Here is a 27,535-nt window from a genome sequence, read left to right as displayed (position 1 = left end):
GAAGCCTGATGAACACATTTACTCATTTAGGTCACCATGTTGTTGAAGCAGTTACAGTGTTTAATTTCCCATGAGGATCTGAACAATGGCAATTTAATCACATAAACACAGAATCTTTCAAAGAATCTTTGAAAGGGAACACTCAGTTGAGTGAACTCACTCTGCCATCTTGCCTCGCTAAGAGGTGACTGCAGTAATGCAACATTTCTACTCATTCATATGTAAGCTATTTAAAGTGGCTTAAATCTATTCACAGTGATTAAATTTTCCAGACACTCTTTTTCATTAAAACGTTTTATCTCAGCTTTAACAGTGACTCCTGTATTTCAGAATTGGTTTGAGGAAATAATGCTTGGGTAAGAGTTCACAATTGATGGGCTTATAACACATTTTGTGGGAGCAAATTATAAAGTTGTCAGGTGTGTGTTTATAACACCATTATACCCCACGGTAGTTCCCTTTTATAGTTCTTAGTTTTTGGTTCCTTAATAGCTAAGAAAAAGGTTTTCTTGACTTTAGTGACTTGATTTAGAAGAAAGGTATACTTTCCCTTTAACTAATTTGGGTACTACAAACACAGCGGAGGATCCTGAGAATCCTCAGAAAAACAAAATATTTGTTTTGATCTCCTCTACAGAATCCATCATCTTTCATGATTTCTTTTTAAATCTTATTGTGTTATTTCAAAGTAAGATTTCAAACTTCATCTTGAATCACATACAATTAACTGTACTTTGGGTAACTGGATTTTCTTTTAAATAAAATAGATCTTTGCAAGTGAGACTCTTAGAACCCTGTGCCTTTGCTACAAAGAAATTGGAGAAAAGGAATTTGAAGAATGGAATAAAAAGTTTATGGCTGCCAGTATAGCCTCAGTCAACCGGGATGCAGCTCTGGATAAAGTGTATGAAGACATTGAAAAAGATTTAATTGTGAGTTTTAATGTTTTTCTTGATACTCTAAAGAAAATTGGAAATCTGAGTAGGTTTTACTACATTTTTTATTTCATGCTTGAACAGTAATTTAACTTCAGCATTTGAAATTGGTTCAGTGGAACTAGGTCATTTGAATTTCTGTAGTTCAGCAAGTAAAACATTGCCACTATGAGAAACCAAAAGACAAAACATTATGAGATTCTAATCTGATTCTGTTATTTTTATGTCACTTATTAAAATTTATCATGAGTTTTACATAACCAGCATATACTTACTACATTGTGAGAATTACTGAAATGACTTATATTTTGCAAAATCTTGAAATGAGAAAAATACAGTTTGTACATGACATTTTTCAAAGTTTAATATTTCTTTCCTGTAGAGTTTACATTAAGGGGAAATATTCAACAAATAGCAATGACCTTAAGTAAGAGGAATTGGCTTGTATCCATGTAAAGTAGCATATACACAATGAAAGTGTATTTTTAATATCCTTGATTTTGTACTTGCACTTTTTCTTGGTAAATTAAGAAAACGTTTGGGGACTGTTCTGGTTTTTGGTGTGAAACACAGCAGCTTTCCCTGTTAACACCGGCCTTTGGCCCCAGCAGAGCACCAACGGAGGTGTAGAATTAGCTCTTCTTTTTACAGGTTAGCAAACTGCAATTACAGAACGTTTTTTGGCTTATTTGCTAATTCCTTTTTTAAAATGTACATTCCAGCTATTGGGAGCAACAGCTATTGAAGACAAACTACAGGATGGAGTCCCAGAAACCATTTCCAAACTTGCAAAAGCTGACATTAAGATCTGGGTGCTTACTGGAGACAAAAAGGGTAACTGAGTTACAGGGAAGCATATCTGTTCATGCACAAATATTCATAGCTCCTGTTTCCCTTACCCAGGTTGACCTTCTCAGACTTCCCATCTTCCATTCCTTTGGGACAGTGATGCTTTTCTTCAGAATCCCTTCCCTGTTATTCCAGCCTGTCCTGGTCTAATCTTGCTGATTAGGATTAGTCTCTCTCTCCAGCCAGACATGGGCTGCTATCCTGGGAGGGCCATCCTTTCTGTCCCTCTGTCCCCCCCAGTGCTTTGCTGTTTATTGGACATAAAGTAGAATGATACAAGGTGCTGAGCAACTTTGGTTTTTCTTTGCCATTTTATTGCTTGAAAACTGTATTAAGTTTTATACCCAAAGGAAGATTTTAATTATTAAACTCAGAGCTCAACAAAAAATTGTTTGGCACTGATACTTGACAAGCCTTCCACGGGAAACCAGATAATTTCCCTCACTGACATCACTAGTGGGTTACACACTCTGATAAGCTAAGGGAAGTCTTGACCTTAAACAAATAACAGGGGGTGGTAATGGAAAAAGGGGGGAAATCTCCACTAGGGGCCCCAGGTGAGGGCTTATGGAAACAGTTGATTTTTTCCATAACCAGATAATTAAACCACATGAACTAAATGTGTTTAATATTCCAATGAACATTTGATTATTAAATAACTAGTTTATGGATTTGATAATGCAGCACATTTTATTATTGAAAACATCTCAAACTAGACCTTAACTTACACTTATTTTTGTATAGAGAAAGGGATTTTTTTTAATGTGGCTTCTATATATTGCTATAGAAAGACAGCATATTTGACTGAATCCGGCTATTTCACTAATTGAAAAAAAAAATCATCATTTCTAGATTAAGTCAATTATTCATCAGGAGGAATGACATTTGACTTAATTTTTTTCTGCTGTAGAAACTGCTGAAAATATAGGATTTGCTTGTGAACTTTTGACTGAAGACACGACTATTTGCTATGGGGAAGATATAAAGTAAGTACAGGTCCTGCAGTGTGAAAATATGTGACATCTAACTTTTGTAAAGGTCAGACTAGATGCAGTAGAGACAGCACTTGAGGAGAAGCAGGAGTGGAATGTCACTCAGGACAGGTTCCTTGTGTATAAATGAAGCGAGAGAATGCAGGCAGGTACACGTTATCATACTTAGACCTTACTTTGTGTACATTTTTGCATTAGGGAAATTTGGGGCCTTTATTTCCCCTTTCAGGGGTCATTCTTCTCCGTTCCCTAGAAGTCCTCACTGCCTGCCTGCTGAAAAAGGAAAGCGGGCCTGAGATATCACAAATAAGTTCATATGAATTATGGTCTTGCAATGCCTTTTTTAGGTATTTTACCTTTTAAAAGAAAAATAGAAGAGAAAACCCATAGTCTTGCCTGGAAGGACATGTCTGGTGGGTGTGGGGGGTGTGAGTTTACATCTCAAGTCTTGTCTAGATGGGCAGACCTGATATTTCAAAGCTGAGCTTATGCTGACACGCTAGCCCCAAATCAGAGTCGCAGCAGACCTGGAAATGTACGGGGAGAGCCCTCTCTTGTTATGCAGCCAGGAATGTGCCACATAGTCACCAGGATGGCTTGACAGCTCCATTTACTCCACAAGCCTTCTCCTTAGATCATCACAGTGGCAGAAGCTGTTAACACACACACTTGCCTGGTCTGGTTAAGTTGATGAGGGAGTTGATGATTGTTGCTTGTCTTCTAATGATGGAGCATCTGTAGTCATTCTGCTAAATGAGACAAACAAAACAGCAGCCTTATAATCCAAATAGATCAGTTCTGTTTGAATGGAGGCATATAAACCATGCCTTTTTGTGCTCTTAGGTTTTAAAATATAGCAATAGGCAAATAGCTACTAACATGTGTACTTGAGTTGTTTATTGGCTTCAGGTAATTTGGTTAATTACCATGTGGTTTTGTTTATTTTCTATAGATGAGGGCCTTAATAAATTTCTGGTCTCTCCTGAATGTGTTGAAAATTGGGCCCTGAGCTAAATTAGGAAATAAAATCTATGCTAGTAGTAAATGCTGTGGTCATACTCTTAGGTCAGTTTACTGCTACAGAGAGATGTATCATCTTGGTTCCTCAAAGGGGGATTCCTGTGAAATGGTTTGAATGAATAACTTACTATTTTTTATTTTCAAGCTTTTAGTGATTTTTCTCAGTCACCCCTTATTTTCAACTTGAAAATGAGAATTAAATTAATGTGGGAAAAAGATAACAGATACCAGTCCTCTAATGCAGTGGTTCTCACGGGGGCAATTTTGCCCCTTCCAGGAATGTGGGACAGTGTGTGGAGACACAATGAATGGGGTCACAGTCAGGGAGAAAGGGTGCTAATGGTTCTAGCAGAGAGAAGTCAGCCATGCTGGCTGAACAGCCCCCAGTGCAGTGCACAGCCACGTACAATAGTGCCCCGGCTGAGACACCTGCTTGTGAGGGTGAAGAACAATGGCTCTGTGCGTGTGTAAGGAAAGCCTTGGGCTGAGAGGAGACTGGAATCTTCATCCGGTTTTCCTATCAGCTTGCTACAGGCAAAGCACGTCATCTGTCTCAGGCTTGATTTCCTTGTTTGTAACGTGAAGAGATTGGATGTGACCATTTCAGGTCACCTTCCACTCCGAAATTCCATGACTCGGTTTTCTAATACTGAGTGTGTTATATGTGGTCTTCTCAATAATTTGCTGATATAAAACACTGAGCATTTATCAAATAGAGGTATAACTCTATGTGGAAATAAATTTCTTTCTGCCAAATAGTAGCCACTATTGACAATATACAGGGTTCACCCCAGTGTAGTATAATCCAGATTAAGATTGCTCCTTCTGTTGCTGGGTGAAGACATTGTCAACTCTGTCTCCCTTTAGCTGTCTTTGGCAAATAATAAAGCCCTACCAAGAATGTAGTGCCCCTATGTGGAGGATTCAGGACTGATAAATTTACCTGCCATCTGATTAAAAACTGGACACAGGGCTTGAGTAGACATTTTTCAAAGAGGTATACAAATGGCAAACAAGCATTTGAAATGCTCAGCATCACTAATTATTAGGAAAATGCAAATTAAAGACATAGTATCACCACCTCACACCCATTTAGGATGGCTACTATCAAAAAATAAAAACAAAAACCCAGAAAATAACAAGTCTGGGCAAGGTTGTAGAGAAATTGGAACACTGCACTGTTGGTGGGAAGGTAAAATGGTGCAGCCACTATGGAAAACAGTATGGTGGTTCCTCAGAAAAATTAAAAATAAAATTACCATATGATCCAGCAAGTCCACTTTAGGTACACATCAAAAAGAAATGGAAGCAGGTTCTCAAGTGATATTTGTACTCCCATGTCCATAGCAGCATTATTCACAATAACCAAAAAGAGGAAGCAACTCAAATGTCCATTGGTGGATAAATGGATAAACAAAATGTGGTCGGTCCATACAATAGACTATTATTCATCTTTTAAACGGAGGGAATTTCTGACATATACAATATGGATGAGCCTAGAGGATGTTATTAACTGAGATAAGCCATCAAAAAGACAAATACTGTCTGATTCCACTTAGACAGTGAGTTATCTAGAGCGGTCAAAGTCATAAAGGCAGAAAGTAGAGTGGGAGTTGGGGGAGAAATGGGGAGTTACTTAATTGGATTTCAGTTTTGAAAGATGAAAACGTTCTGGAGATTGCTTATGAAGCAATATGAATACACTTAATGCTGAACTGTGCACTTAGAAATAGGATGAGAAATTTAATGTGTTTTTTACCACAATTTCATAAAGAGATAATATGTCAAAATTATTTCACTCTCTAGGGCCTGTTTGGTATCTTGTCCTTTAAACATTTAAATTTCTCCCTCCCTCCCCACGCGCCCCCGCCCAGTGCCCTTCTTCACGCAAGGATGGAAAATCAGAGGAACAGAGGTGGAGTCTACGCAAAATTTATACCCCCAGTGCACGAACCTTATTTTCCATCTGGAGGAAACCGTGCCCTAATCATCACTGGCTCTCGGCTGGTAAGTATCAGTAGTGTATCCGTGCCTTTGGCTCAAACTAAAGCAGTTCATTATGGGCCAATTCCAGATGCTTTCCCATGTCAAGTGCCAACCTAAAACTCTCTTAGCCTATAAATGAAAGGTCAGTTTCCCAAGTTGGAAACTTAGTAGTATATGACCAATATGAAAGAAATTATACCAAACTGGTAACAGTGGTTATCCTGGCTTTTCAATTCATGGTTTTAGTTTTTGTCTTTGTCCATTTTTGCATTTCTAAATTTTGACAGTCCATATATTTTATAATCAGAACATCATCAAACGATAACACAAGAATTACCGCCCCCCGCCCCCCGTGATTAAAGTCTTGGGAATGGCCCTCTTGGTATAAAAACTAATATGGGTGTAATCCTTTCCCTCTCTGATTTCACAGAATGAAATTCTTTTGGAGAAAAAGATCAAGAGAAGCAAGATCCTGAAGCTGAAGTTTCCGAGGACAGAGGAAGAAAGGCGAATGAGAACGCAAAGTAAAAGGCAGCTGGAAGCTAAAAAAGAGCAACGGCAGAAGAACTTCGTCGACCTGGCCTGCGAGTGCAGTGCGGTCATCTGCTGCCGGGTCACCCCCAAGCAGAAGGCCATGGTGGTGGACCTGGTGAAGAGGTACAAGAAAGCCATCACACTGGCCATCGGAGACGGGGCCAATGACGTGAATATGATCAAAAGTGAGTTTTGCGCCCACAGCCGGTGCCTCCTGAATTGCTAGAGAGGAGAAAGAGCGAGAACGGGGTGGGTGGGGGAGGTTTTTCAGGTGTCATTGCTTAGGCTCTCATGAAGCAGGCCTTAGTAAAGGCACTTAACCGTGATGGCCACACCCGTGCTCAGGAAGCTTGCCGCCCACCCAGCCAGACACAGCAGGAGGGACAGTGCTGCCCGTAGATGCCAGACAGAGAGAGCTCCGCACTGGTGAACTTATCCTGACTTGTTCCCATCTTTTCTACAGTTTGGATTTTTTTTTTCTTCTCTTGCTGCCTCTCCCACATTCCTTTAAGACTTTAACATTCCACTTAATAAGTCTTTCAAAAATGTCTGCTGAACTCAGCATACGTTATTGAACTCTCTTTGGTATTTATTTTGAGAAAATTTTTCTCCCTCCCCTAAGCATCTTTTTCTGGGGCTTCCTTTGTGCCTTTGGTTAATCTGTTGGAACTCCCCCTTTGGGTGACCCAGTGTGAGTTCAGAGTAACACCCTTGGCATGCAGACAAAGCTCTGGCACGGTCCCACCATCCCAACCTCCCTAGAAGACCACCAAGGGTATTTTGCTGTTTGGATGACCCTAGGTACCCAAAAATTGAAGGATCAGGCCCCATCGTGAAGAAATAGTTGTGCTGGCATTAAAGCACATGGAACCAAACCTTCAACATGTCTGAATCCTGGTCCTTTTTCCTCCCTGTGGTATATTGTAAGGGAGTATTCCACGTGTAAGGGAAACGCCCAAACTCCTGAGACCTGAATACTTGTCTTCTTCCTGCTGCCAGCAGGCTGCATCACCTTGGGCTTATGCACAGGCCTCAGTTTCCTAATCTGAAAGCAAGAATATCTCTGATCTGACCCTCCAGCTTTGTGATAATATCTTCATTAAGATGAACTATTACTACATGATGGCACCTGTACTGTCATGCTAAGTAGCTTGAATGCATTGTGTGCAGCCAGACTTAATTCAGCCTATTTTGTAACTCATGCATTTGTCTCTTTCTTTTCTTAGAGTGCCTTCCTCCTCCTCCTTGATCTATACTAGGAATATTCCAACTTTATCTTCCTCACCAGGAGTCAGCTATATGATGTATGTCTTCTTTATCATGTACGCCTGGGGCCACTGCCTGTTGAATGCCTCACCTCTGTGTTTTGCACGCACTCATCTTACCATTGGAGTGACATTTCCCACTCTGAATTACATCAATTTCTTCCCCCTTAGCCAGCTCTCGCTAATTATCCATGGTGTACCCTAAACATAAATTGCTGTACCAAAAGGGCAACTAACTGAAACACTATTTTTATTCAGTTATAATGTTCACTTCTAGAAGTTGGGAAGAGGTGGTCACCTTGTAGGTTTACTATCTGATCATGTGACTTAGACTTGAAAATGTTTTTATTCCTCTGAGTTCACCAATTGATAGTAAAAGGGATCACAAAAAGGCACATAAATAGTCTTATAGAGACTTGTTTTTCTTTAGTTTTAAGAACTTTGTTATTGTCTGTTATATGACAGGTGCTTTTGTATATGACCTAGGGAGAATCCATTGAGGAGGAAAATCAAAGAAACACATGTCTCCTTGGAAGTCAGTACCTTATCCAAGTATTGATAGTGCCTTTTTGTACTTTGGAAAACTCATCTCTTCCACCTGAATCAAAAACAATATACAGAAAGAAATTATGTTTATTGCTTATAAAGAAATACAGGGAAATTTAAGTGTCAAAAAAAACCCCAAAACACGGACCATTTGTTAACACGCTTCACATGTAGCAGTGTAGACCAGCAGAAATGGAGGCAACTGCAATTGGTTTTGCCCCTAGTAAAGATCCAAGGACTCTCATAGGCTGCCCTCTCTCTTTCTTAGGCCTTGAAAATGTCTACTGGCAGGTGGGTGCTTTTTCTTGGTCTAAGACCCTGAGAATGAGCAAGCAGCATGAGAAAGGTGAGACACAGGCAGAAAGGCCTGCTGAAATGATCAGTTTGTTAAGGAATTATGAAGGAGCCTACTGGGGAGGCATTTGAAACCACATTGGAAACTTCAGGAAAATCTAGGTGCCTATATTTAGATTTTAGGGAAAAAGAAAACAAACAGTGTGGCCTTATAAAGTACATCTGTTCAGTTGCCTTGAATCACTCTGTGACTGGCAGTGCTCATTTCAAACCCCAGCCCTGGGCTGCCCAACAGAATTGCTGGACAGGATGTCAGGGCCTGTGGCAGGGGTTCCTCTTCCTTGGCTCCAAAAGAATCTCAGTGTTTCCCTCTGTTGCTTGTTAGGGAAGAAGGCCATGGTTTGGTAGGAAAGAGCAGTTTGGCAACTACAACTGTTCATAAGAACTATTTGAAAGCAGTCATAAATATTGAATGAGATGCAATTTATTCTATTTTTTAGAATTGCAAAGTGTTATTGAAAATTTAGATTCGGACACATCACTGTTGTTTTGAATACCCCAGAACTTGGGTCCTGCAACTGGGGCAGGATTTTTGGAGCTCCTTTTCGTTGGGAGCTCTGCTTGAGTTGGCAGTCACTTCTCAGGGTCTGAATTATAATAGGTTGTTTTCCAATATATGTTCTCCAACTGATCTGTCTTCACTCCCATAACTTTTAAGACCTAGGTAAAATTTGTAATTCTCGAAGTTGTAATTATATTTAATGACTATTGGGAGGAGGGATTAAATGTGACTTTCATTTTTTTTTTTTTACTAAAATTTTTTTTTTTTTTGAGAGGGCATCTCTCATATTTTTTGATGTGACTTTCATTTTTAATCCTTTCTGAAAACCTTCCCCCCCACAAAAAAATTTTGTGTCTTAAATTCATGGTGGGCCATGAATAAGCCTTTGGAAGTTTAACAGTAACTTAGTTAAAAATGCTTTTGGTTGCAACTATTGGAGAACAACTAAACCTAGCTTAAACAAATGGACATATATTTTAAAAGATACAAAAATGTCTTGTGCTTAGGCCTGGTGTAGGCCTCTGGAAGATGCTGGACCCAGGGCCTGTAGCTACACCAGGAACCCAGCATCTGTCTCTCCCTGCCTCTCTCTGGACTACTTTATTCCTCTGCTCTTCAGAACCCACAGAAAGAAACATATCTGTTCCATAACTCAAGAATTTACATGTTAAAATTCAAAACATAAACATACCCAAATTCTAATTCCAAAATGCCAAGAGAGAGACTTGCCCAGCTTGGGTTTTCTATCAGGGCATAGATACAAGAAACATACCCCTTTAAGCATAAGAAGGAAGTGACTAATACAGGGGACCAGGCGCTCATAAAAGGTTTAGATGGATTGAAGAAGCAGGTTCCGAGTGGAGTCTCTTAACATCTGGGTCACTAACCAGAGGAGCTTCTAGCTTTGAGTTCTCTGAAGAACTTTTCAATTGAGAAGTCTTTGCACTTGTCTGTCAACATCCAGGCAGCTGGATATGAACTCTGATGTAGAAATGCCAAAGAGGGGAGGGATGCTGGGCTCTGATTTGCTTCTGCTTCCAAGTCACAAGTGGGTCAAAACAGTGGAACCTAGTTCTCTAAGAGAACCTAGCTGCAAGGGAGTCTGGGCAATGTAGGGTCATCTGCTTTCCCACCTCTCCAGTGAAAACAAGGGTAGAATGAAAGTTTCAAGAACCAGCTTGTAGTACCCATCACAGGTTAGGTGGTGGGTAAATTGTTCATTCCTTGAGCAGTGATGAGATGTTTTGGGGAGGCCAATCTGATTGTAAAACTATACCATAGATAATCCATTAGAGATTATGGAATATTAGCTATGCCTTTAAGATGCCTATTCTCCATGTCTTTTACAGGCACAGCTTCACACAAATACCTAGGACAAGGCCTTTCACAGTTGCCAGCTGAGGCTGAGGAGGCAGGGATGCACGGTACACATGAGCACCTAGAACTCACCCTCGGGTGGGGGAAGGATAGTTTATGAGCTGGAAAGATAATCCAAAGGAAATTCACCACCCACCTGAGATCCTTTCACAAATATCTAGAGAGGCCCAACCATGTGCTCTGTGTTTAGCAAATTGTACCTCTGACTTTGAGTTGAGTTCAGAAGCCAGAGGTGGGGTATGCTGAACAAGTTGTCATATTTATTCAATGCATTTCTGTTTTTTTGTTTTGTCTTGCTATGGAAACATTTTTATCATCTCACTGTTTTGCCTTAAAATAAGCTTCTCATTGACAGTATCTTCTCCCTCTGCCCCTAGCTGCCCACATTGGTGTTGGAATAAGTGGACAAGAAGGCATGCAAGCTGTCATGTCAAGTGACTATTCCTTCGCTCAGTTCAGATACTTGCAGAGACTGCTGTTGGTGCACGGCCGGTGGTCTTATATAAGGATGTGCAAGTTCCTACGATACTTCTTTTATAAAAACTTTGCATTTACTTTGGTTCATTTTTGGTACTCCTTCTTCAATGGGTACTCTGCACAGGTAATGTAACATCATCATTATAACTGTTATTAGTACTATTATTCTGTGATGAGTAGAGCTCTTCTCTTACATGAATAAAACTCTGCCTCTGAAAAAAACATTTATTTCTTCCCCTTCATGTTTGTAGTTTTGGTGCTTTCTCTTTAATAGTTGAGGCATAGATTAAGATTATGGATTACTTTTCTAAGATGTCTCTGGGGCTTTAAAAATATTTTGTTTTGCCTTTAAGGAGGTGGGATTGATTCCTGGTCTGCTGGCTCTTGTGTCTGTGTCTTTGCCTTTACCTTAGATTTTTTTTTCCCCTAAGTTATCTTGAATTAAGAATAGTGATAACAAATTGTTCAACTTTGAAAATACAAAATGTTATTGTCACCAAGACTAAAGGGATTATATACATTTTAGATGATTATAATCTATTATGATACCTCTGTTGTTGGGCTTTTATCTTTTAGTTTTTGCTAAAATGGGAGTGGGAGTGAGAGAAATATCTGCTAAAGTGGTGATGCAGCAAAAAAATATCATTAGTTAAAAAATGAACCTAATAAGATTCCTCAAGGGAGGAACAACCTAAGACAGGCACAGTCGCAGGGGGGCCATCAGGTGAGAAATTGGGGATCAACAGTGGTGAAGCTTAGAACCTCACCCCCCCAGTTTTGAGAGAAATCTTCTGCATCCGTGGATGTTTTGCTGCCCTTGTCTATGTTGGATTAACACATAGTCTACAGGCACACACCTGATCATCTACAATTGCTCTCTTACAACACTAAACTATGTTTTCTACCTTTATCTTGCATCTACCTACCACTTCAGCGTTTTATTAAAAATAAAAATAATAATAATAATAAAGGGAGAAATGTGGGATCCACATATAAATCAAGTATAAAAATCAAACAAATATTCATATTTGACCTGATTGTTTATAGTTCATAATGCATGATCAAAACCGAAAGTTTCTGTGATGACTGCCCTTGTACTGTTCACCATGTAAGAACTTATTCACTATGTAAGAATTTGTTCACCATGTAAGAACTTGTTCGTTATGCTTCAGAAGATTGAAGACTGATGAGAATTAGGCTTGAGATGGATTAATGATTGTGCATTGAGCATTGACTCCCCTATACAGAATTTTATTGTTGTTAACAAACATTTGATCAATAAATATGAGAGATGCCCTCAAAAATATATATATATATATTATGCATTAATGCTAATTTAAGCTTAACTGATATGGACATGTCCTTATAGTTAACAGCTGCCATAGTTTACTTAAAGTCATTTAAGTTGATGTTACCTGTTAAATATTCCAAGAAAATACTTAAAGAAAAGCTTGACTTTGTCTAACGTTTGGTAAAAGTTTTGTAAGTAATTTAGCATGGTTGCTAAAAATAAGTAAACAAGTGTAGCAAATAAACTTTTTAATAATAAAAAAAAAATGAACCTAAGTCAATGCCTAGGGCTTTCCAAACCACTCTGGCACTCTACCACAGAGAAATGGTATGGCAAGCACCTCAGAAACCCCTCAGAACAACTTTGAGCCATCAGAGCCTTCTTACGGTTTCTGTGTAGGACAGTGGATGAAAGTTGGTGATGAATAAGCCTGTGTCCTCTATCCCACCCTGAGGACTGATGTGTGCAACCTTCTCCTTTCCAGAGGTGTATTTTTAATATTCAAATTCTGTTTTACAAAATGTTTAAATGGAAATGCTGGGCTTGCAAAACAAAAGTGAAGAAAATTTGAATGCTACTTTACATGATTTTATATCAGTTTTACTGGTTTATGTTTTCTAATTCATTACCAAAGGGGCATAAGGATGAGCACTGCCTTGTTTTCCAGTGTTATTCACACAGAATAAACAGTATCTTTTCCTTTTCCAAAGACTAATTGCCATATACTCCCCCACTTCTTTTAGGGGGAAAACTAGTTTCTGTGGAACAGTCTTTGATTCTGCCCGTTCCATAGAATCAAGTTCATACGTTTTGCAGGTGTAGATGAGGGTTGTTTACTGTGGCAGGAGAAGTCCCCAGTCTGATGGGGACGTCCCTGCTTTAAGAGAGCAGATGAATGCACGTCGGTGAGGCTGGCAAAGGCTTCTGGTTTGTGACACAGAGACTCTGTGATCTCCTCACAGACGGCGTACGAAGACTGGTTCATCACCCTGTACAATGTGCTGTACTCCAGCCTGCCCGTGCTGCTCATGGGGCTGCTCGACCAGGTAGGAGCCTCCTGCTGACAGGGGCACTGCTGGGCAGACCATGCCTGTTCTAGAATGAAAAGCGGAGATTTCCGTGCATTCTTTTGGCTTTCAATTTGAGAAAATGCTGTTATTATTCTGTTGTCAGCCAACAAGAATAACTGCTGTGCTTCCTGTTTTATAGTAAAAAAAAAAAAAAAAGAGGATTTCTGTACCTGCCTTGAATTCATTGACAGAAGAGTTTATCTTCCTTTTGGACATTATGACTTTCTTGTTAAGACACTTGACAGTATAGTATGTCTCTATAGTAACTGTAACTTATTTTAAAAGTAACTCTTTTAAGAGTAAATTATTGTAAGACTTGCCAAAACTTATGTGTTTAATTCCCAAGTTAGTCCACATTCTAGTAGCAATTCTAAAGAAAGCACTTTAATGAGTAAAAAGAATAAGTTGGAATTAACTCATCAACTTCTATGTGAAAATTCTAGTTCCAAAAGAACTAGAAACAATATATTCTCTCAGGAGGTAAAAATAGGCTCCCTACATTTTTGTGACATTACAAATTTCCTTTCTTTCTAAAAGTAGCAAAATAATTTATTTCTACCTACTTCCCTCTCTGAATTAAATATCAAGTAACAGTGGACTAAAGTCATGAGGTTGATCTCTGCACCCAGAAGCTATTCAGGACCTACCTTGTTTAGTTTTTTTGCCTTCCTAAAACTTAGTAAGTTGAAACTCTTTGTACAATATAAATTGTAAGGTATCTGAGTTCCACAACCCTGGATGTACACAACTCTAATTGTGTTTTTCCCTTAAGGATGTCAGTGACAAACTGAGCCTCCGCTTTCCTGGGTTATATGTAGTGGGACAAAGAGACTTACTGTTCAACTATAGGAGATTCTTCGTAAGCTTGTTGCACGGGATTTTAACATCGATGATCCTCTTCTTCATACCTCTTGGGGCTTATCTGCAAACCGTGGGACAGGATGGAGAGGCACCTTCAGACTACCAGTCTTTTGCTGTCACAATTGCCTCTGCTCTTATAATGACAGTCAATTTCCAGGTACGTGGCTTTAATTGACTGTTCCCAGCATCTCTTGGTACCTGTATTTCTGTACACAGAACAGTGTGTGCATCCACCTGGCTCCCACTCTCCCTCCAACCGAGCTCTGCCGCTTTACAAAATGTGAACGCTCCCTTCACTCCTCGTACCAAGCGCATTTCCTCCTTGCCTGAGCCAGGCATAGTTTGTTCAATATTCAAGCCAAATCACGCCTTAATTGAACTCGACTTTCAGAATCCTTAGATCTTTTATTTCTTGCTAACTCCCCAAAATGAGTGCTCTGTTTTTCTCTGGTTTCCCAACAGATTGGCTTAGATACTTCTTATTGGACTTTTGTGAATGCTTTTTCAATTTTTGGAAGCATTGCCCTTTATTTTGGCATCATGTTTGACTTTCATAGTGCTGGAATACATGTTCTCTTTCCATCTGCATTCCAGTTCACAGGTTGGTATTTTCTTAATTCCAAAAAAAAAATGTATAGAAAAATGTCATTAGTTTAGATTCTGATATAGAAAAATGTCATTAGTTTAGATTCTGATAAACTTTTGGGTAAGTAACAACACAAAGTGTAAATTACTGCTAGTGAAAATTAATATCCTGATTGGAAATCGAATGGGAGTGGTGGTTTGGAAAAGCAAATTAAAATAACCTAAAGATATAATTGTGCATCTGTTAAGTTAGATACAGCTTTTTCTCTCTCCCATAAAACACACTGTTGGTAGGTTTTTGGGAAATGGTGTATACATGCATTGTATACACCCAATTTTTCCCAAACACTATCTGGAAATGCAAAATGAACTCTAAAACTTCTCATATATTTTGACCCAGTATTTCTGCTTGGGGGTTAAATAAAACACCAAATTTTGTAAAGATAACTTGTACAAAGATTATACCACCACAACATTCCTAACTGTTTTTTCAAAATGGAAATAACCTGAAGACCTAACAATATTAAATATGTTAATCAAACTGTGAATCATACATGATGGAAATCTAGAATCAAAAAGTAGACTACATCATTGGAAAAATGTATGCAGAGCAGTAAGTAAACCTGTATAAAATATATGATAGCTTATGACTGTATAAAATATATGATAAATTGACAAATGCTAGAATGAATTTGAATTGATATAAATATCATAAATATTATAAATTAAAAAAGAATTATCATGAACTTGAATTTATTAACTACTTAGACTTATTTGACTATCTTGGATTCACAATAACAAAAAATCCCCATAAGTTAGCTTCTCTGTAAAAGACTGGGTATTTTTATGACCAGTTGTTGGATTATGAAAAGACAGTTGCTATGGTAACCTTTCCCTTTTTGGGACTGAGCTAATTTTTTTTATGACTGAGTGTGTCTTTACTGATTCTGTTTTTTTAAAGATTTAGTGCCCAGTTACTTAGAATATTCCAAAAGGGAGTATTTTTTAAACCCAGCCATGTTTAAAAGTATAAAAAACACATTTAAAAAGTAAAGGCCATTATTTTTATAAACTTAGTGTAAGTACAGAAGACATTGTGATAGATTTGGCTCTAGGAGCTGTTATAGTTTTAAAATTGGGTAGTAGATATGATTGCCTGATTGTAAAACAGAACTGAACTGTTACTTCTTTTGACATAAAAATCCAGAAGCTGAATTACACTGGAAAAAGCATGGCTCTAGTCAGACAGATGTGGGTTTTAATTGAGGAGCTGCCATAGCTAGTTCTATTACCTTGGGCAGATTTCTTCTCTATAACTCAATTTTCTTATGTGACAAAGAGGACAATATTCATCTCTCAGAAATGATTAAATGACATGGTCTATACGAACACCTAAGACAAGGCCTGTCACACAAATGCAGCACTAGCTATTATTAATATTTGCAGTTCAAACTAAAACTATAAATTGGAAAGTGCTTTTTAAAATTCCTGGAAAAATTCAGAAGTATAGCAATCATTTTGCACTTTTAATCAATGCAATGGCAACACACTTTGCTTTCCTTATTTATTTGTTTGCTTATGTACATTTGCCTTCTTCCAAAGAAGGTACCTTCCTGCTTGTGCTTTGCTTAGTCTTATTTAAATTGTTCATTCCTTGAGCAGTGATGGGATGTTTTGGGGAGGCCCATCTGGTTGTAAAACTTTACCATAGATAATCCATGAGGGATTATGGACTATTAACTATGCCTTTAGGATGCCCGTTCTCCATGTTTTTTTACAGGCACAGCTTCAAATGCTCTGAGGCAGCCATACATTTGGTTGACTATCATTTTGACTGTCGCCGTGTGCTTACTTCCCGTCGTGGCTATACGTTTCTTGTCAATGACCATTTGGCCGTCAGAAAGTGATAAGGTACAGAAAAAAATACAGTTGTCTCCGAACTCTGAATGTCTTTCACAGAAATTAAACCATTTCCCCAAAGCAGATTTCCAAACTCATGGGAAGCTTGGTGTGAATGTTTTTTTAGTACTACTACTCTTTAACTATCTTACATATAAGCCCTTCAGACTGTGATTATCAAATAAAAAGGGGGAATGGTATAATGAACCCCATATGTCTATCCCGATTTAACAATTACATTATTAATATTTTGCCATACAAATAGGTCGGGTTTTTTTTTTTCTTTTCACCTCATTTAAAGAAAAATGTCACCTATTGTAGCTGGATCCTCTGAGCTAATGGTTCACGATTAATGTGTCACCTCAACTCAAATAATTAGCAGGCTTCAGGTTCAGCTGAGCAACGTGATGTGTGTCAAAAAGGACTGAGGTCCTTTCTGTCTCTCCCCTCTGCTATCTTCATTATTGCCTTCATCTTTAAGACGGCTGCTGCAGTTCCCAGCATCTTGTCTGAGCTGTCAATATCTAAAGGAAGATAAGAGGCTGATTTTGCTATAGCTTTCCCTTAGGCGCCTCCGCACATGTCATTGAGGGGGCCAGCACACTGCCCTGAGGCCTCATTAGCCAGAATTAGGTCGCATGCCCGTTCCTGGACGAGTACCTAGCAAGGGGAATCAAGCTGCCCCAACATCTCATGATGAGTGGCGTCCACATCCCAGGAGGAAAGTGGCGTGTGGAGGAGGACGGTACCCCGATAAACTCAGGTTGTGTCGGAAAGGAGAGAGAAGGTGCTAGTAGGCAGTCTCAGGTGTCCCCTAGATCTTTCTGCATGGACAGAGCAGCAAGAGCAACAGGGAAAAGGCCCTATGGAGCTCTGTGACTGGGTAAGAGCACTAGCTTCTGTGAGCAGCAGTCCCGGCTCCCCATTTTCCAGCTCCAGACCCTGGAAGCCTTACATATAACTGTGCATTTCCTCATCTCTGGGGAGGACGGTGGGGCTCGCCTCTAACGGGGCAGGTGTGGGAAGCGTCCCGTCGGTGCCCCGTCCCCGCCATCGCAGACCCGCACCTTCAGAGTCGGCCGCTTCTCAGCCGCAATCCGTGTCTCCCGCTTCCGCGCAGATTCAGAAGCACCGCAAGCGGCTGAAGGCGGAGGAGCAGTGGCAGCGGCGGCAGAACGTGTTCCGCCGGGGCGCGTCGTCCCGGCGCTCGGCCTACGCCTTCTCGCACCAGCGCGGCTACGCCGACCTCATCTCCTCGGGGCGCAGCATCCGCAAGAAGCGCGCGCCGCTGGACACGATCGTGGCGGACGGCTCGGCGGAGTACCGGCGCACCGCCGAGAGCTGACGGCCGCCCGCGGGGCCTCGGCCGGCAGCCCCGCACGGGAAGGCCGGTCTTTTTACGAAAGCCTCTCAGGACCCTTTTTTAAAAACTGAATTTAACGTCATAGGACGTTAAAGACGATAATCTTTGTAACGATACTTGGGCTGGACTATTGCCATAGCAAACCCAAGGAAGCCTTTTTCCAAGTCCTCTTATTCAGCTGCTGTGTTCACTATGATTCAAAGAGAACCTTTGAACCCAGTCTCAATCTAGGACAACAGAATTAGAAAACGTCTTTGTATTTCAATTCAAATGGTATTGCATTTAAAATTACAATTCGATTTTCCTGTCTGGGATCTTCAACACAAATTTCCCAGAAGCTCCTTTTTTTTCCCCCCCTGTTAGGCTACCTTGTTAACAAAGATCTTTTATTTATAATGATAATGACAAAAGATTCATGAATGTTCATCACCAGGAAGCTAAGTGGCCCAATAACTTTTTCGGAGTTGATAGTGGGCTACGCGATTTTCATGTTCCCATCATATTGGTGTAATAATTCAGTTCAACCAAGGAAAATTATTTCACATTTCACTAGCATACTGTTTCAGTCTGTTTCAGTTTACTGCCAGGTTAAAAGCACATTGCTTACGTTTACTCTTACTATTGCATATTATTTTATCCGCCGCCTGTACTACCGAGTTGATTCCCTACTTTCTTTTTTTAAAAAATGCATTTAAATATTTATGGGCTTTTTTAAAAATAGTTTTTTAAAACTGAGGACATCAGTGATAAATTGCAGAATTTTGCAAAGCTTTCTTTTGAAAAGCAAACTTTCTTTTGTGCCTGCCTGTGTATAAAGTATTTTACAAGGGATTTGAACAGAGACCTCACTCCTTTTCACTTGTCTTATGTCTTGGAAGAAAAGGCTCTTGGTAATTACATTTCTAAAAGTAATGGTGTACCTTCTTAAAATTGAAGATAACTTTAGGCATTTATAGAAACCATCCTCAAAGAGGTAAAAGTTATTTTTCCAAAGGCTTTTCTCATCCTGTGATTTTCAAACACTAGTTTCCATATTGTAGTGAAGATATGGAAGGATTTTCAATAATTCTGTTCTTTACCACTAGGCTGTGAATACTCACAGTACATGTCCCTTTGAATTCCTATGAGGAAATCACAGTTTGTATATAGTTCATTTTCCAGGTATGATAAAAGAATGTTTAGCTCTTTATTCCATGGAAGAAAATCTCTGGAAGTTTACAACTTTTCTTTATCTTGTAAATAAAAAGAATTGTGTTTTTTGTTTTTGTTTTGGTAAAGAAAAGTTCGCTTGTGTAATTGTCAGTTGCAGATTTCTCTCCCAATTTGTGAATTGTGGGAAAGGTCGACAATACGAATGTGTCAAAGACTTACACTGCTGGGTGCAATATTAACAATTTTAAAATGCAAATTCCTTTGAATAAATTATTTCTATATTCTGTAAATCTGAGATTTGATGTATATTTTTGTTTAAAAAAATAAATGCTTTAGTAAAATCTTCAGGAAGCATAATCTTTTAAAGTACCTAGTTGGTTATTTATTTAGAGTAGGGTATATGACAGAAGAATCTAGACCTCCATGGTTTCTGAAGGGCATAGGGGTCCTTTGGTGGGGAAAAATAAAATTAAGGGCAGAGTACTATGTTAGGGGAGAAGTGACTGAGAAAAGGTGGTCAGGCTTCAGAGACAGAGGGTATGAATTTATAGTTGGTAAGTCTTACATTTGGTAAGATCTGTGTGTCCAGGGAGGGTGCATCTAGGATACTTAGATGAGGGACAATTTTTCCAAATGACCTCAGCTTTTTGGAAAAAGAATAATAGCAAAGGTAACCTTTGACCAAAAGTAAGGGCTGCAAAATGGAAAATGAGCACATGAACAAGGGAATTAGGTGCTAGAAGACAGGAGAGCAGGCAAGGAGGAGAGAGACCTGAGGCTGGGGGAGGGCCATGTTGATGAGCTGCCTGCAGGTCAGGCAGTCAGCTCCTGGACACAAGGGCAACTGCCACCCCAGTTGGGAAATGTGACTCTGCCACAGAAAAGGAGGTTTTGGGTAGAAGGAGAGAAATGGGGAACTTTTTTGGGAGGCATAATTACCAGCACGTGATGGGATAGTATCAGTCTGGGCATGCTTTTTAAGGTGGGAAATCAATACCCTAGTTTTTGCTATTCCTCAACTAAAAGCTTGCTTCTGGAACAGAATTTCATGTCTGGATCAGGGCAACCCTTTGGAAATGGTGTGGGACAAGATGGTCCAGATTATTAATTTGTGCAATAGAAATGGTATGAGAAAAAGATCTGTGCAGACCTGGGAGACCTAATCAGCTACTTTCCCCCTGAGATACACTACCATATTTAAATTGACTGAGAAATAAATGTTTTTAACCAAAGAGCATCACCTAAAGGTTCTTGCTGATGTTTAGTACCAGAAACTGTCTGTTCAGTAGTGCTACTGCATGGGAATAAAATGGTTCCTAAGAGACCCCAATGTAATAGCAAAATGTACCCTAATGGAATCTAAGTACATTTGAACACTTGCTGCCTCCATGTGATCTGACTGAAGCTCAGGAAAACTGTAAGGCAGCTTCTAAAAGTCCTCTCGTTATCTGCCAGAAAGTTACAGCTGCAAGAAAACTTTCGGTGGATTTATAAATATAAAAAGGCCCATCAAAACACTGAAAGGAAACCAAAGCGCATCTCAGAAGAAGTGGAATTTGGAACCCTTAAAAATAAACACTAAAAATGATCTTGAATAGGCATTTCTTCCAAGAAGATATATAAACAGTCAAAAAACATATAACACATCCTCAACATCATTAGTAGGGAAATGCAAATCAAAACCACGGAGATGTACCACTTCACTCCCACTAAGGACTATTAATAAAAAAATTTTTGAAGGAAACAGAAAATAACAAGGATGTGGAGCAATGGGAACCCTCATCCCATTGGAAAGTAAAATGCTGCATTCACTGTGGAAAACAGTTGGGCAGTTCTTCAAGTTAAACAGGATTACTGTATGACCCAGCAATTCTCCAAGGTGTGCGTGTGTGTGTGTGTGTGTGTGTGTGTGTGTCCCAATACATTGCCAACAGGCACTCAGACAAGTACTTGTACATGAATGTTGTCAAGCAGCACTATTCACAACAGCCAGTGAAAAACCCATCAACATCTGAACAGATTAAATGTGGTAAATACATACAATGGGACATTTTTAACCATAAAAGGAATAAACCAGTTCAAGATGGCAACATAGAAAGATCCAGAACTCACCTCCTCCCACAGATACACCAAATCTACAGCTACATGTGGAATAATTTCCTCTGGGGAGAAAAGAAAACTAGTTGAGGGCCTCGTCAGGCATTTAATTTAACACACAGGCAGGACCTGCTGGGTACTCTCCAATGATGAAGTGCAGTGCAACTGGCTATTTTTTTTTAATAGCCTTTTTTCCCCCCGGAAGGTACCATTTTTATTCCCTCCCTCTGCTGTACTCCAGAATACCCTATCTCCAAGAGGGGAGATTTTACATGCATCTGGTCCCCAGGTTTTACAGCTGGTGCCCTGGGTTTTTGAAGCTGTCACCCAGGAAACATTCCTTTATTGACTGGCTCTCATGGTCAGCAGAGCTTGTGTTCCTGGGTCCAGCGGGACTGTAACAAAGAGAGACATTCTTGGCCAGCTACCACTCCCAGAGCACAAGAGGAAACAGACTGAAACGGGCCTGTTAGCTTATCTTCCTAACTGTGGCCTGAGAGGCAGGCTTCTAATTCAGCACACACCTAAGGGCCCACTGAATTCTCCAGCCACCTTGGAGGATGAGCACAATCTTTACACTTGCACTCTGCAGCCAGCCAGAGAACCAGTACCTTCTGGAGAGGAGCTTGTCTGGTCCTGGATTTTATGTCCAATGCCTTGGTTTTTGTGACTGCCATCAAAGGGCTGCTCCTTAAGCACCCGGCTCTAGTGGCCAGCAGGGCTTGCATTCCTGGGTCCCATGGAGCTGTAACAAATAGGGAGACAATTTTTAGCCTGATACCACACCCAGGGAAGAATGCGGACAAGAGACTGAAACAACCGCTCAGGTTTATTCTTGCAGTCCTATAGCACTATATGTAAATGTAAACCATAAAAGCTGCTGCCTAAGGGTCTGGCTTCTAATCAGCCTGAATCTAGGTGCTGATTGAGATCCTCCTCCTTGGGACACTGACGTATCTTAGCACACCTTCAACTTCTGAGAGCCACTAAAAATAAAATGGGCTGCTTGGACAGTTACAAAGGTTTTTGGAAGACAACCAAGAACTAGGGCAAGGTTGAATGATAAATAAGGTTTATCTCCTACAGGAGGCCAATACCTCAAGACTGGGAGAGGTGGCTATTTTATACAAAGAAACCAACAGAGAGTCAAGGAAAATGAAGAAACAGAGGGACTTTAATACCATTCATCAATGGATAGATCATCCAGAGAGAGAATCAATAAGGAAACATTGACTTTAAACAACACAATAGAACAGATGGACATAAAAGGTATATACAGAACATTCTATCCAAAAGCAACAGAAAACACTCTTCTCAAGGGCACATAGAACATTCTTCAGAAAAGATTATATGTTTGGCCACAAAACAATTCTCAATGAACTTATGAAGACTGAAATCATATCAGGCATCATTTCTGATCACTATGGTATGAAATTAAAAAATAATTACAAGAAAAAAACTTGAAAATTCACAAATTTGTGGATATTAAACAACCTGCTACTGAACAACGAATGAGTCAAAGAAGATATCCAAAGAGAGATTTGAAAATATTTTGAGACAAATTAGAATGGAAATACAATATACCAAAACTTACGGGATACAGCAAAAGCAGTTCTAAGATGGAAGTTCATAATGACTCCTGCTGCCCTCAAGAAACAAGAAAAAATCTTCAATTACTAACTTTATACCTCAAGGAACTAGAAAAAGAGGAACAAACCTCAAAGTTAGCAGAAGGAAGAAAATAACAAAGACCACAGCTGAAATAAACAAAATAAAGTCTAAAAAGACAACAGAAATGATTGATTAAACTAATAGCTGGTTTTCAAAGAGATGAACAAAATTGACAAAACGTTGGCTAGATTCATCAATAAAAAAAGGGGGAACTCAAATACATAAAATCAGAAATGAAAGATAAAAGAAACTTCCACTTATACGTGTTAAGGATGTTATGTATAACAATGGTTATAGTTAACATTGCTGTGTGATACACAGGGAAGTTGTTAAGAGTAAATCCTGAGAGTTCTCATCACATGGAAAAAAATTTGTTTTCTTTTATTTTGTATTCATATGAGATGATGTATGTTAAATAAACTTATTGTAATCATTTCACTATACATGTAAGTCATATCACTATGCAGTACACCTTAAACTTATACAGTGCTCTATGTCAATTACATACCAGTAAAGCTGGGAAAAAACAAAGGTATACATGTGGCAAATGAAAAAATGCTCAACGTTGTTAGTCAACAGGGAAATGTGTGAGGAAGGATTACAAAGGGGCAAGAGAAAATCTTTGGAGTGATGGATATGTTCACTATCTTGACTGTGATGATGGTTGGGCAGGTATATACATAGGTTAAAACATCAAAGTGCAGACTTGAAATCTGTGCAGTTTGTTGTATATCATTTACACTTCTACAGAAGCTGTTTTAAGGAACAAAAGAAATAAATAGGGAATGAGACTTTTTGAAATGGAATTATCTTTCCATACTTTCACAAAGTTTTTTAAGTTTTGAATTAAGTTAAAAAAATAGAAAAAATTAAGTTAAAAACGTAGAAATGGTTTTAAGCCAAAAAAGGATAGTTTGAGTTCATATTTCTTGCTCAAGTTACAAATCCTTTTAAACTGAGAATCTTGCTCACCCACAAATGTCTCACTAGATGAGTCTCACTCTTTGCCCTTCTGGGTGACTGAGGACCCAGAGATGGTAGCTTTCTATTCATGGTTATAGACTGGGAGCAATGTGTTTTATTAGATAATCATATGTAAATGCATTTTCTTTGTCCTCAGATGAGTCTGATAACATCTTAAGGTCATGTCAAACAAGGGGAAGTGCAAACATCATTTGAGAATGTTATAGATTCAAAGATCAGTGTAGATTTGCCTCTATGCTGCCCAATATTCAGCTAAGATGACATCAGTAGTAAAATGCATAAGAAGAGATAACTCTCAAAGTTTCAATTATCAGGAATTTGGCCTCATATCTTGAATACAATTATAATGCAACTGTTTACAATAAATATAAGAGGAAAGAGAATTCTAACAAGTATGATGGTTAAACATCCAGGATACTCCTGCCAAATTCAGAATACAGGGTATTTAATCCAGGGAACCTGTTTATGATTTCAAGTTGGAGTAATTATTAATGCTCTTTTGGTCCCTGACGCTGTTAAACAACAATCATTCGTGAAGTGCCGTCATAAGCTCTGGAATGTCTCCCTGTTTCTTTTCTACCAGGATTTTAAAGTTATCAGATCTGGCTTATGAAGCAAACTTGGGAGGGTTTAGTCTAACATTTCCTCATCAGGAATCAATTCTCCAGGTGATAAGAGTCAACCTTTAGAATAGAGGTCAATTTGCCAACTGGGAGTCATCTTGCAGTTTCATTTTAAAATGGTTCTGCTCAGCCAAGCTGTGTAATGAATAAGCTGGTCTATGGAAATTCTATAGGAGGTTTCTGGTTACCATCCGCTTTGGGATTCCCACTTACCTTCAGCTTCCTTATTTAAATGTTGGGTGACCAACATAAAAATTTATGGTTATTGAAGAGTTTGAGAAAGGTAACTCTAAGGACTATTTCTAAGAGTTTTGGCTCCATTTTCTGGAAACATTGCATCAAGATTTCATCATTACAAACATCTTGAGTAAATGCAGACCTGGAGAGCTCTTTTAAATTTACTGAATTTGTCCAAGAATGGGATCGCTCTTAGGATTTTGTGGCTTGGAGTGAAAATACTTTCACGACCTGTTGCAACAGCCAAAATCATGATATACTAAGAAACCATCAGCTGGGCCTCTGACACCTCACAGGAATTCCCTAGGAGCTTCAGCTCCTGCTAAACTGTGACACCATGACTGTTTCCAAAACTAATCTAGAGGACTTCTTCCTTATTGCTTTCAAAGGACTTAGCTAATGCCACTTTGAAAGATTCCAGCTCCTCCTCTGTTTGACTCTACTGTCATCTTTCTTAAAGGCTGTCCCAAATCCCACATGGTACCCAGGACAACTCAGTAAAGAAACTATCCAGGCTGATGTTAACTGTGCTTTTAGAAAGCAGTAACACCACCAGCCTGGTGAGCCCATAGAGAGAAGATACTGGGATTGTGAAAATTGTAATAAAGGGAGCCTCATTCTCATGGCGTCAGGAGGCCTGCAGGGGGAGCACTCACAACCACCACTCGTCAATTGCCGGCCTCATAGGACAACTTAAAATTCACACTATTGGGCTACTTTAGCACCCAGTGAGATACTGTCACTTACTCAACCAAGAAGCAGCCACCACGTGTAGGACTCCCAGTTTCTTCAAATGGACTTTTTGCTTAGAACAGTCTTCCCAACTCCCCCTTTCTTCTAGAAAGAACAGCAACTCTTTGTTCTCTGGACATGCATGTAGTTTTGTCACATTTTTCTTGTCCTCAATTGCAATTCTCTGCTGTTCCTGAATATACTCTTTTCTTGCTGGAAAAATAAATGAGAGTTTATTATTTGGTTAGGAGGATGAATCCTGAGAGCAAAAGGAAAACATGGAAGGTTGCCAGCTGGAGAATGAAACGACTGGGCTTATGTTTTTAAAGTGTTCCCCTTGGCTGGAGTGTAGAGATTACAGTGGGGAGTTGTGAGGGATCTAGAAGACAGGTGGACGGGTAGGCAAGAGGGAAAGTCCTGCTTACATTGTACTAGAAGGAAAGAATAGGTGTTGAAGCAGGAAAGTTTGAGGGTTTTATAGAGGACTATCAGAGAGCTATTTAATGGCTTGAAATGAAGGACAAGCCATTTGCTGAGAGCTGAGGCAGTGGGAAGGATCTGCAGATTGAGACATTCTGAATACAGGTCAGATAACCCATTCAGGGGATGAAAGGGGGAATGAGGGTGGCATGAAGGGGGTGGTGAGGGGAAGGATGAAGGAGGAAAAAGGGTGTGTGTGAAGAGGACCCACCAGCAGCCCTCCGCAGTTTGAAGGCTTGAGGATTTGATTCATGCAGGGTCATGGAACAAACCAATCACAGTGATTAACTATTAATACCATTTATAGCCTAATTCAGAAGCCTCACAGGATGCCAAGTACACATTAGGCATTTTTGTATACTTGATCTCATCACAACCTCACAGCAACCTTTCCAGAGAAGGATTATCATTTCACAACTGAAAAATCTGTAGCTCACAAAGGTTAAGGAACCTGACCAGGGTCACCCAGGCCAAAAAGATGAGTCCTACGTATCTGGCTTCAGAGCCCCAGCTGCACGGTTATCATTCACCCTCCTAACCTTCAGGGTGAGCATTCAGCAGGACTTCAAAATGATTTCATTCATTTTTTTATTTTTAAGGAAAAGGTGACAGACAACCTTTGTGAACAAGCAAGCAGTTCACAAACATGAAGGAGCCTGAAATCAATTAACGAGCAAACCTAAACGCTTACGTTTAGCTCTGCAACGAAAAGGAGTTAGGTTTCCAGATGAACAGTGTCATCGTAATGATAATTTCCACTTTTGTTTGTAGTTTCCAGCGGGTTTTAAATATTACTGACATTTGTGATTGCTGGGCGAACACGGGGCCTCCCCTCCTCTCCCCGCCCCAGCCCTGGGCTGGCGACTGAGCGCTACAGGCGCTTCCACTGATTTTCGCCTCTTCTCTCTCCAGGACTGTTTGGAGGAGCTGATAACTGAGTGTATGAGGAAACCCTAACGACGTCTATGGGTTCGCTCGGAGACGGTGCCCCGAAGACCGTGCTCTGGCGTCCGGCGGGAGCCTGGGGCTTCCCTCCGCGCCTGCAGGTGCCCCAGCGGGGCCGATCGGGCGCCGACCGCAGAACCGAAAGCTGATGTGGCCCGGAGACAACATGGCGGCGGCACCTGCCCTGAGCGCTCCGGTGGCCCGCGTGGGTCAGTGCGCTGTTAGGAACACAATTCGCTTCGGGCGCCAGGTGGAGCGAAGTGGGTGTCAACCCACAGACTAAGGACAACCCTGAGCGTACGCGGAAGCGGAAAGTCGGGAACCATGAGAAGTGGGCGCCCCCAGCTGGCCAGAGTCGAACGAGGAGACAGAAGAGCAATCCCATTTTTCCATTCATTCTATTCATTCATAGGCACGCAAACTTAAGTTTGTTCTTGAAGTGACCCTTTCAGCGATGCTGAAGTAAAATTCTGCTTCCGGAGGGAGGTTGGACTAATAAAAATCTAACACAAAGCCCATAATTAAACCAGTGAACTCACTCCACAAGTATGAACCCAGTCTCACACTTCCTTCCCTGAAAGTATATTCACTGGTTAGAGAAGATGTTATGTACCCTGGAGATGGACATAGCCGTTTGTAAATCCACAAATGTTGGTGCTACAGGCACAGAGTGCACATCCCTATGTGGACTATGACTCTACAGTTGAG

The 27,535-nt window shown here is 40.0% G+C and overlaps 1 protein-coding gene across 2 annotated transcripts in view; it reads left to right on the top strand.

The window, feature by feature from the left end:
• The window catches only part of ATP8B1 (ATPase phospholipid transporting 8B1), a 116,472-nt gene extending 97,122 nt beyond the window's left edge, over positions 1-19,350 (top strand). For both annotated transcript variants that reach the window (XM_073213130.1, XM_037016190.2), the window contains 11 exons: positions 768-932; positions 1,658-1,769; positions 2,695-2,770; positions 5,671-5,803; positions 6,213-6,501; positions 10,738-10,961; positions 13,091-13,174; positions 13,971-14,216; positions 14,522-14,660; positions 16,425-16,555; positions 17,664-19,350. In XM_073213130.1, coding sequence (XP_073069231.1) covers positions 768-932; positions 1,658-1,769; positions 2,695-2,770; positions 5,671-5,803; positions 6,213-6,501; positions 10,738-10,961; positions 13,091-13,174; positions 13,971-14,216; positions 14,522-14,660; positions 16,425-16,555; positions 17,664-17,888 — 1,824 coding nt within the window. In that variant the 3' untranslated portion in view covers positions 17,889-19,350. The remainder of the gene's footprint in view (positions 1-767; positions 933-1,657; positions 1,770-2,694; positions 2,771-5,670; positions 5,804-6,212; positions 6,502-10,737; positions 10,962-13,090; positions 13,175-13,970; positions 14,217-14,521; positions 14,661-16,424; positions 16,556-17,663) is intronic.
• Positions 19,351-27,535: the final 8,185 nt, after the last annotated feature.

The sequence above is a fragment of the Manis javanica genome, chromosome 9 (assembly GCF_040802235.1).
Source record: "Manis javanica isolate MJ-LG chromosome 9, MJ_LKY, whole genome shotgun sequence".
Lineage (NCBI taxonomy): Eukaryota > Metazoa > Chordata > Mammalia > Pholidota > Manidae > Manis > Manis javanica.
Note: the sequence above shows the minus strand (reverse complement) of the source record. Positions and strands in the feature narration are given on the sequence as shown.